General features: G+C 34.0%; 1 protein-coding gene across 1 annotated transcript; it reads right to left on the reverse strand.

Moving 5' to 3' along the window:
• Positions 1 to 4,912: 4,912 nt before the first annotated feature.
• LOC123667464 lies at positions 4,913 to 10,680 on the reverse strand. Its single transcript, XM_045601358.1, has 9 exons — positions 10,644 to 10,680; positions 10,223 to 10,501; positions 9,955 to 10,121; positions 9,521 to 9,691; positions 9,049 to 9,231; positions 8,227 to 8,643; positions 7,559 to 7,795; positions 5,949 to 6,058; positions 4,913 to 5,269 (listed from the first exon to the last, which is right to left on the reverse strand). The coding sequence occupies exons 1-9, from the start codon at positions 10,678 to 10,680 to the stop codon at positions 5,176 to 5,178; spliced, it is 1,695 nt and encodes a 564-aa protein (XP_045457314.1). The 3' UTR covers positions 4,913 to 5,175.
• Between the last annotated feature and the right edge of the window lie 277 nt (positions 10,681 to 10,957).

A 10,957-nucleotide genomic window follows, 5' to 3' on the forward strand; every position in this document is an offset into this window, starting at 1 on the left:
AGTTCAATGGGCCGGAGGACGTCCTACACTGCATTTGCCAAGATGCGGTCTCCACTCCAGGACCCGTCTACTCCAACGGCCATCGGTCCTGCGACACAAGATGACCAGCCCACTGCCACTTCAACTTGCTAATTCTGTGGGCTATGTCGGTTACTTTCATTCTCTCGTGGATAAACTCATTTCTAATCCTATCTTTGAGAGAAACCCCAAGCATAGCCCGTTCCATTGCACGATGCGCGACTTTAAATTTGTGGACCAATCCCTTCGTCAGTCTCGGCTCCTTATGTTAACATAGGCAGGACGCATTGCTCGAAGACTTTTGTCTTCAAGCATTGCGGAATCTTCGAAATGAAGACCGGACGAAGCCTGCCAAACGCCGCCCAGCCCAACCGAATCCTCCTGTCGGCTTCCTTCTCGAAGTTGTTGCGGCCTAGTTGGATAGTATGGCCTAGGTAAATATAATCCTGAACAACTTCGAGAAGGGTACCATCGACCGATACCGATCTCGGTATGACTTAATTGTTAAACATAACTTTTGTTTTGTCCAAGTTCATACAGAGACCGACAAGAACAGCACCACCACACTCCTGGACCACGCCTCCGGTGTGGTACCTCGGTGGATGACGGCGTTAAAGAGTCTTGCCAAGGCTTTTAGGACAGGTCGCCCTGCGGCTTTAAGGAGCTCCGTCATCCCCTCAGCCCTCCCGTTTTTAAGCTGCCCGAGCGCTGCACTAATGTCGCCCTCTTCGAAGTCCAGGATACTCTCCAAATAATGGCGCAACAATGATGCCCGTGAATCTTCGGTGTCCCAAGTCGCAGGCTTGCGTGCCAAATTTTTTTGTGTTTCCTCTGTGATTGCTCCGCCACCTTGTAATCTTTTTCTCAATTATGATTATGAAAAATTACAAAAAATTATAAAATGCCTATTGGTCACGCGAATCGCGTGCGGTGACCAGTTAGCCCGCTATGGACTAGGCGCCCCAAGTTGGTATCCTATGCGCGCCCTCTAAGTAGGAGTCGACCGGCCAGGGGTACAATGACTAGAATTAGGTATGAGTCGCTCGTTTTGCCGCCCGTGTGCGGTGCACGCTTTGCACGCCCGCTTACGGCGGCCCTGGCTAAAAGATACGTAATTCTTGAGTCTTATTCTATACATTCATATATCGAAATCCTAATAATCATAGGGAATGATCAAGATTAATAAAAAATCTTAAAACTCTTAAATAAATTTCACTGATACTTAACTTGATATTAGTTATAAAAACTCAATCTACCGATGAGAGTTGGATCATACGAACTGAGACGTAGTGATGGTGGGCTTTATCGGCCATACAGATACTTCGCATATTCTGGGCTATTGAGTATTCTTGTTTATGTTTTCTGAAGATCTAAGTACTAGGGGCCGCTGAGTGGTAACCGTGTATTTATAATTAAAAGCATAATAATATCTTATCAGTCTCACCAGCTAGTTCAATCACAAATTTATGTAAGCCACTGTCTTAGCGACGACTAAATAAGTAAGGTATAATCAATGGTCTTCATAAGAGTTATTAATTTGCGAATCGAATAATTGTGTTTGCTCACAAACGAAAAAAAAACAGACTTCAATTACACCGACGAGTAATACAACGCAGATCGACGAAAAAATAGTCAAGTAACAACGCATAATCAAAGATTACTCAAAAAGTAGTAATCAGATCTCGATGAAATTTAAATGTGACTACATGATAATCATCGGCTTTCGATTAAATTAAAAATCATTAAAATCGGTACACCTAGTAAAAAGTTATTGCGGATTTTCAAGAAGTTCCCTCGATTTCTCTGAGATTCCATCATCAGATCCTGGTTTCCTTATCATAGTACTAAACTTGGGATATCTCCTTTCCAACAAAAAAAGAATTATCAAAATCGGTACATCCAGTAGAAAGTTATGCGGTATAATACAACGTAGGTCGACGAAAAAAGCGTCAAGTAAAAACGCATTATTAGATATAGCTCGAAAAGTAGTTGTTAGATCTCAAATAAATTTAAATGGGACCAATTGGCACACACCACCTTTTGATGAAAAAATTTTTGTTGAAATCGGTCCACTCAGTCAAAAGTTCTGATGTAAAAATACAGTCGAATTGAGAACCTCCTCCTTTTTTGGAAGTCGGTTAAAAAAAAAGGGTAAAGCTTTAGATTAGGAAAAACCGAATTCTGGGACCGTGGGGGGAAGGGGGGGGAACGCTACCCCTGGTACCACTGTCACACCTCAGAACCCCATGGTTATGGAGATATCCATGGTTAAAGTTTTGAGGTTAGAAGAAGAATTTCGAAAGTTAGAGGAACGCTTGGCTCCCTCCCTCCGCGCCTCCGCGGCATAAAAAAAACACTCTAGGGGTAGGACAGACCAAGACCACGTGGACAGTGGGGTGCTCCGATTCGGTTTTGGGTATTTTTCGAATTTCTAAACCTATATTCTAAGCACGCAATGTTACTAATTTTATTAGAATATTATGTCTGACGCGTTATTTTGTTTAAAAGTGTCGATTTGTCACACAATGCAAACAGTACGAGCTCAAAGGTATTATAATAGCTTTAAATTCTTCTTCTAACCTCAAAACTTTAACCATGGATATCTCCATAACCATGGGGTTTTGAGTTGTGACAGTGTTACCTTGTATAGATTCCCCTACACCCTCCGCCCTCCACACCAAAAAAGTATTGATATTTTCATTTTTGTTTGTTCCACAAAATCTTTAATACAAAGAAATAGTAGGAATTTATTTAAACAGAAAGCGGGACAGTTAAACCGAATTGCACAGGCGTTAAATTTGGTAAATATATACTTTATAATACACGAGAAATATAGTAGTAATTGTTTGATAACTCGAGTGCGATCATAGACTCGTGGCAAAAGTTTATAAAGTCCATATAGATGTTTACCGTTGTCTGGGAATTTTTGATTGTGCATTGTGTTTCCGGTGACACAGAAGTTAATCCTATGGGGAGCCGTTGATTGCGAGCCGTTTATTAATTTTATTTTTTTCTCCATCGTATTTAAAGACGTGTCTTATAATACAGAAAGGTAAGAATTATAAATAAAACAGCATTTGAAGTTATGAAAACATTTAATAAAACGCATGGTAACTTTATTGCAATCACAATACTACAGATTACAAATTACCCACTACTTTTTAGCAACAATAATACTTTTGAAATTTCATATTCTACTCAGAATCATGTGATTTTACGTAAATATTGTTAGACAATCTTTTGTGAAAAAAATATTTATCATATTATTTGTTAAAAGTTGTTTAATATTAGGTAACAAATTTCCAGCAGTATCATCTATTCTACATTTATTTGCAAACAATAATTAATAAATTTATGTTATTAACAATATTTTAATAAATTTTATCATCAAGTTTTTACTACTCAATTTTTGTTTTCATTTAAAAATTTGAAAATACAACAAGTACCCACCTTCTGACAAAAGAATTTTGTAATTTTCTTACACCAATTGCATTACGACAAGTACAGCTTATTAATATCTATATAAAAGCTCCGAGGCCCCCCCCCCCCCCCATAGGTCGGCAACGCGCTTGCGATGCTTCTGGTGTTGCAGGTGTCTGACATAGGCTACGGCAAGGCAATCTCTTACCATCAGATGAGCCGTACGCTTGTTTGCCGACCTAGTGATATAAAAAAATGAAGCATTAGTCTAGTGGTAAAAAAATAAATAAATAAAAATGAGCTACTAATTATAAATAATTGTATTTAATAAACTTAAAAACTAAAAATAATCATTTATTCACTTATTCATGATGCCTCAGGATAGGAGCAAAAACTAAGTTTAAAATTATTTAAAAATTGCTTATATAAAGCAAGTCAGTAATGTAACGTTAATTACAGGCAGTATAAACCATTAATGTCAACAATGCTGTTTCAAATTTTGGACGTAACATTTATAAGTAACAGTATCCATATAAATAAAAATTTCACCTTTAAGTTGCTTACTACTTGTTTTGTACCAAAAATATTCTATTTTCTATTGTGCTTTGCTATGTGTTTATTTAACATTATACTAGTTTAAAATTAGACAGATAAATTTTTAAAATTTTTGTGATCAACAACAAACTAAAACAATAATTTCTTAGCATAATTATTCTTTTTAAAATTTTAAAGATACCAACATTCCGAAGTATGTTTTATAGATCTCTTTAGAAAATGAGTTAAGTTCAAAGCACTACTAATTCAATAGTTACTCATGCGCTAGTTTATATATAAAATCTTGTATTTTTTAACTACGACTATGTATAATATTTTTTTAAATCTGAACAGAGAACCGTTAAAAGATTAATTTTATCCTACATAAAGTTTAGAATTTTCAATATGTAAATACATAGTTCAAAATTGTTAATTAAAATTATGACAAAATATTTTTTGCCATTTTTAAAAACATATTTTCTTTTATTTCATCGAATCGACGATCTTTAAAAATGCTTCGCTCGTCTTTTAAATTTTTTTTTGTTTTTTTTTTTTTTTTTTGTATTCTGTCCAATTCATCTTTTATCCATAGTAAAATCTATAAAGCTTTTTAAGTTGAAACACTGACAAAATTATTTTTTTAAATTATTACTCAATATTATTAATATTACTCCTTGAACGTTATTTCTTTCATTTTTGTTTTATTACAATTTAAAAGTTTTTAAAATGAATTTCGTATTGATAATAGGTACCATGAACATTTTTACCAAAAACAGCAATTTTTTTTTATTTTATATTTTGAAATGTTCCCCATTTGTGCGCCAAATCAGAGACGCTGTTATACAGTAAGTATACTTAAGAAGTAACTCAATATTACACTATGAATAGTTGAAACTTCAAGATCTTTCTTATACCGTTAAACATAATTATAAATACATCATCAATATCAAATATTTTTAATCGTTTAAACGTCTTACGATATAATATTTTGATGAAAATATATCTTATCAATAACCAGATGTCGCCTAATAAGGTGGTCGACTTACTGGCATTGTCGATATTAATGTTGCAAAACAATTGGCAACTCGGAACATTACGTTCCACACTTATAAAGTACTTTAAAATGTAAGAATCAATTCGGCCATTTTAGCGCGCTGATGATTTCACATCAATAGAATATTCCAGACTATTCCTCAGATCGTCTTAGATACTTATAGTGCTGATAGTGTCAGCGGGAGCCACGGTTACGTTAGGTTGTTGTATGACGGGGTCCAGGAGCGGGATGTTATCTGTGGTCCTAAAAATATTAAATGAGTAAGTTTTAAGTGTTGACAGAAGTAGGTATTTGTTATAAGATAGACTAAATATTTGCGTATAAAACATATATAATACAGGTTGTCGTTATTAGTGTGTCATCATCACATCATCATCATCATCATCATCACTTCAGCCTATCGCAGTCCACTGCTGGACATAGACTTCCACAAGTTGGCACCAAAAATGGCGTGAACTCATGTGTGTTGCCCACAGTCACCACGCTGGGCAGGCGGGTTGGTGACCGCAGGGCTGGCTTTGTCGCACCGAAGACGCTGCTGCCCGTCTTCGGCCTGTGTATTTCAAAGCCATCATTTGGATAGTTATCCCGCCACCGGTCGGTTTTTTAAGTTCCAAGGTGGTAGCTATGGAACTGTGTTATCCCTTAGTCGCCTCTTAAGACACCCACGGGAAGAGAGGGGGTGGCTATATTATTTAGTACCGTAGTTATTTAGTACCACACAGTAAGATAAATATAATTTGTTCATTTCATTGCACATTTGCACTCTTGAATTCATGGCACCCCACAATGACAGCGAGGGCACAGCTGGGTTTTAATGGGTATTCTGGCACGTTTTATCGTGCTTGTTGCCGACCTAGTCGTATAAAAGAAGCCCAAATTAACAAGGTTCCTACCATATAATTTTTACATGTATTCTCACCTAGTTTGAGGCAAAGCTGGATTTTCTGTAACGACTTCATCGCAACACGCCGTTACCTTTTTCGGTATTATTGGTAAAGTCGTACAGATAGTAGTAGCCAGATAGATATGCTGAAAATAAATTGACCAATATTTCAGACATGCAGACAATTTATATTGGCTGAGTAATAGGTATATTGACGGGTTTTAAAAAGTAATTTTTCGAGTAAACTTCCTAATTTTATCTATAGAAGCCACATAAAGACACAAATAATACAATACAAATAAGAAAAAGATTTTTAGTTTTATGATTTTCCGAATTAATTAATAAAAAATTCGATAAATAATTAATTCGAAACAATAATGTTCTACATCATACGTTTTCACTAGTCACCATTCTATCTTCTATACGAATAAATGCTATCTCTATTTGTACAATGAAATGTAGGTTCAAGAACTAATCATCTACATATTTTTTAATATCATATCAAAATCGACCGTTCCAGCGGGGATCGAACCCGCATCTCAGACTGTCCGTGTCGGTGCTCTAGCCAATTAAGCTATGAAACGATGTAACTCACTAGATCAAAATTTTTGATATGATGATTTTATATTCGGTCTAAGCGACCGTGGCGCTGTGATTTTTGATATTTAAAAATGTTTAGAATTTCCAAATGTGTGCGGTAACACAAAAATAAAATCGTACAAATCATCTATTTATTCTGCAGATAATTATGTAACAACTCCATATAATTTATTATTTTAAATCGTTGATTTTAACATAAATGTGATCTTGTTTCCGTTAAAGGAAAAACTGTCTAGTTAACTTGACCCTATTAAGGTTACCTACATACCCATTAACCATGACTTCAATATTAGCCAATTTATTTAACTATTTTAAATGCCTTTGTTAGCATTTATAAAATCTTATCGTTACATTAAACCGCGAGGGTCGTGGAAATATGAATGTTTTAAATTTCGAGTAAAAATATTTTTTTTAAAAAATAAAAGAGATTGCTATCACGATTTTTTTTAAAAGATGATTTTTTTCAAAGAGGGTTTAACGGAGGATATTTTCCGAGGAGCTGAGCTCTAGAACGAAAATCTGCATAATTTTAGTAAACTGCGTAAAATTCTGCGTATTTAAATGGCGTTATCTGCCAAATATTACACCCAAAATTATTTGTATTTCAAAAAAAGCTTTGATTCTGCAACGATTGTAGGCGAAAAAATGAGACAGAAACAGGCTATAAAGATTTTTTTACATGTATTAATTAATTCATCCTTTAATATTCCACTGTTGGGTAGGTATAGGCCTATGTAGGAGAAGGTTTGTAACTCAATCCACCACGCTGCTCTACTGTAGGTTGGTCTCACTCAAGTAAAGATTTCTATTAGGTGTCTATGGTAACAATTAGGACTGATAACTTTACGTACTCTTCGAGGAACAATGGGGAGACCCTCAAGAAATGACTGATCAGGAAAAAAGATTTGTACAATACAAATACCTACATATGTCACGAGCGAGAATCGAACTCGAATCAAACTTAATACTACACGGAAGCTGTTATTTTGTTTAATGTGAATGCAAAAAAATAGTTTTTAAAAAATTTGAAATAAAGTTCATCTCACCATAGACACGATAAGTATCAGATAAATTGTAGGAGTAGACCAATGCGCGGCATTTTCTATCGCCACAACGCCCATCACCCAGTTAATAGCGAAAAATGGCTCCAATATCAAACAAAGGTTAAGATACGTCTTCAATTCATTCCCTTCTGTGTTCCAAGTCCATTTCCAAGAAAAATTGTCCATGTCAATTACATTTAATAGACCTTTGTCCGACATCTTATTGATATGATCATTGCCCTTGAATAACGTTTAAAATATAGTAGTTTTATAAATACCAATATGGTAGTTTTTCTTGTAACTGGCAATTTTCTTACAATATCAAGTGTTTCGTTCGACTTTGCTCATTGGGTATAAACCCATTCAAATGATTTACATTTATAATAAATATTACTCTCCCATAAGATTAATAAATAATAATAATATAATCATATAAGTCTTCAAATCTATTAATCATAATTATAACAGACACTTTACGTAAAAGAAATATGTTATTATCGATTTATTATTATTGTTCTAAAATTTAAATCTACTTTATGCTGAAGCGACATAAAAAATCAACTTTTTTCTTTAAGTATCAATGGTTTTTTTTTTAGGAGCAAGTTAACTTGCCCCAAAGGTTTATTTAAATGAAAACAAATTCTGATGTAAATTTTATGCGCCATCGTTACCTCTTTTCCACACTCTCCATTAACATCGTTACTAGACGAACCAACGATAACGTAGTTACATTCATCCTCGTGGAAGTTAAATTCTTTTTCCAACGTATCCGAACTATCAGTATTCTTTCTGCTGCTGTTAGGTGTGTATAAATTATCCAGAGTCTCAACACTGCCGTTAGTATTCTCATCAACTCTTACAATTTTCGGCCAACGTGCCAAATGATGTTCAACTAGTTCGTGCAATTTAGTGGTCAACATTTCTGACTGTTTCCTGTTAACGCTTTGTAAGCCGACAATGACTATCGCTGTGTTTATTAATATTAATATCATGGCTGGTATCATAAAACCCATTACCATGCCCTTTTCTATTGACATCCAACAGTAGTGCTTTATTTCGTAGTGCTCCATCGACAACGCGTAATTGAACTACAAATTTTTTTCATTTTATTATTGTTGTGGTACATTATTTCATAGGCATTAGGTACTAAGTATCAAAGAAAAGAAGAAAAATGATTCATGCGACAAGATTTTTTTTACGATATTTGCTGCTTTTGCTTGATTTAGACAATTGTTAGATTAGTAATTGTTTAAAATAATAGAAGTGTGATTAAAATTCGAATAACAAACACAGCACAACCGAAAATGATTTTTAGGAGTGATCCCCATTCCTTAAAAAATGTTTGTACAGGCGACACAGACATTTATCATCGTGTGGGTGTTTGTTATTTAGGATTTTAATTTTAATGAGGGCGATTCAATACGATCCAGTCGATTATTTATAATATTTATTAGTAATAATGATTACAGTTATGTATTCAAAACTTTACTTACTGTAACAACGATAGCGGGGACCCCATAAGCTAATAGATAATTATATTTCAGTGGTAGCAATGTGTCACAAACACAATATTCTGCAACAGCAGCTGCCAACGTAACTATCCACATCGCACACGATATGTGTGTGTAGTGCAGTACTAGAGCGATCCTTTCGCATTGGGAAGGTGAAGAAGCACCCTATAGTAAAAATAGTTATTTATATATCGTTTGTATATTTATTACGTTCCTAATCTCATCTTCAACTTCAGTCTTTTATTCTTGAAAATTTCTAAGAACAAATATTAAGAAGTCAATTTGGCAAGATATCTGCACTTAATGAAAAACTTAAAGTCATTCGATGAAGATCATTCTTAAGATATCAATGAATTGTTTAAATTATTTTATTGATTTCTTTATTGCTTTTTATATTGTGATACAAAATATTTTGAATATAATATTCAAAAGTATAAAACATATAGGTCCTTACCACTACAGCTTGTATGTAAATCAAAGTACAGGCCACGAGACAGCAACATAAATTTATTACTATCGGATATATCTTGCTGTTCTGTCTAAAGTCCTTAGCGTATTGACTACACATTAGCCACATAATTGCGGCAAGTGGTGCTATTATTGCTAGGCCGCTGGTGATGAAAATCTAGCAAGAAATTATCAAGCATTTAAGCATTTATATAAAAAATATTTGGGCCTTAAAAATATCATATACATAAATTGCCATTATTTTTTATTCGAAAATGATCTAGTACCTTAAATATCATTGAAAATGCTTTTTGAAATGTTTCTAAGAAAAACTGTGACAACAAAAACCAAGAGTGGCTATATCTTCTAATTATCAGACGAATAAAGACAAAAAAATGCAGAAGTACACTTTTTTTTTTACTTCACTGTAAAGCGACTTACCAAGACCATCCATTCATTTCTTCCGCCGTGGCATGAGCTATATCCGTACAAATAAGTAACACTATCGATGATATTGTGCTCTCTCAAGTCACCATCTCCTAGAGAATCGTCTGGCAGTTCTACATCGGGCTCCGATATTTTATTTTCAATAAATTTAGTCAATTGGCCTTTAAAAAATATGTCAACTTTCAAAAAAATGATCTACATATTAATTTATTGATTAATATTTTAATTATTTCTTAAATAAATTAAAGTGGATATATTTTACCTGGATTACTCCTGGCCAGCACTTCAGGATTAGGATACAAAGGTGGATTATCATCGTAAATGGAAGACGTAAAGTTAGAAACTACTACACCTCCGTACTCTGACTCATAAGAATTAATATCGTAGTCGGTTCGATCTTCCACCCTCGGGTATATTGCCTTGTGGTATTTTATAGCTATGGGTTGATAAGAGCGATATGTTGCAATTTTTTGGTCGTTGAATGAAGAATCTTCGACGTTTGGTCTACGGATGTGGTGAAATGTTTTGTTTTGTTGAGAGGCTACAAAAATAAATGAAGATTATATTGAATCAAAATATTTAAGCAAAACATTCAGATTATTAAAAACTATGTTCACCTTCTGATTCACACAAAAGGCATAAATATAAAACGAAAATTAAAGTCATAGCTTTGGCTAACATACATCGCTTCACTTGTAATTTATTTGATACGTTTACCATTTTAAGCGTTATAAATTAAAATAATATTGTTTATTTCTGGTGGTATCGACAATATTTTGAGACACCTCTAAACTAAAAAATCAATACCAAATTTACATTCCTTTAGACGCAAATTCGGTTGCTACAGTAAATTTATCCAAGTGATAAATAAATTTGCTAGCTTAATGCTGTAGTTTTACTGTCTTTTACATCTTAATCCTTAAAAGAAGGATGCCAATTTTATCCTGGATATTAATATTGTTAAAAGGGACCGTAGTAGAAAAAAATAATATAGCAC

Source organism: Melitaea cinxia, chromosome 28 (genome assembly GCF_905220565.1).
Source record: "Melitaea cinxia chromosome 28, ilMelCinx1.1, whole genome shotgun sequence".
Lineage (NCBI taxonomy): Eukaryota > Metazoa > Arthropoda > Insecta > Lepidoptera > Nymphalidae > Melitaea > Melitaea cinxia.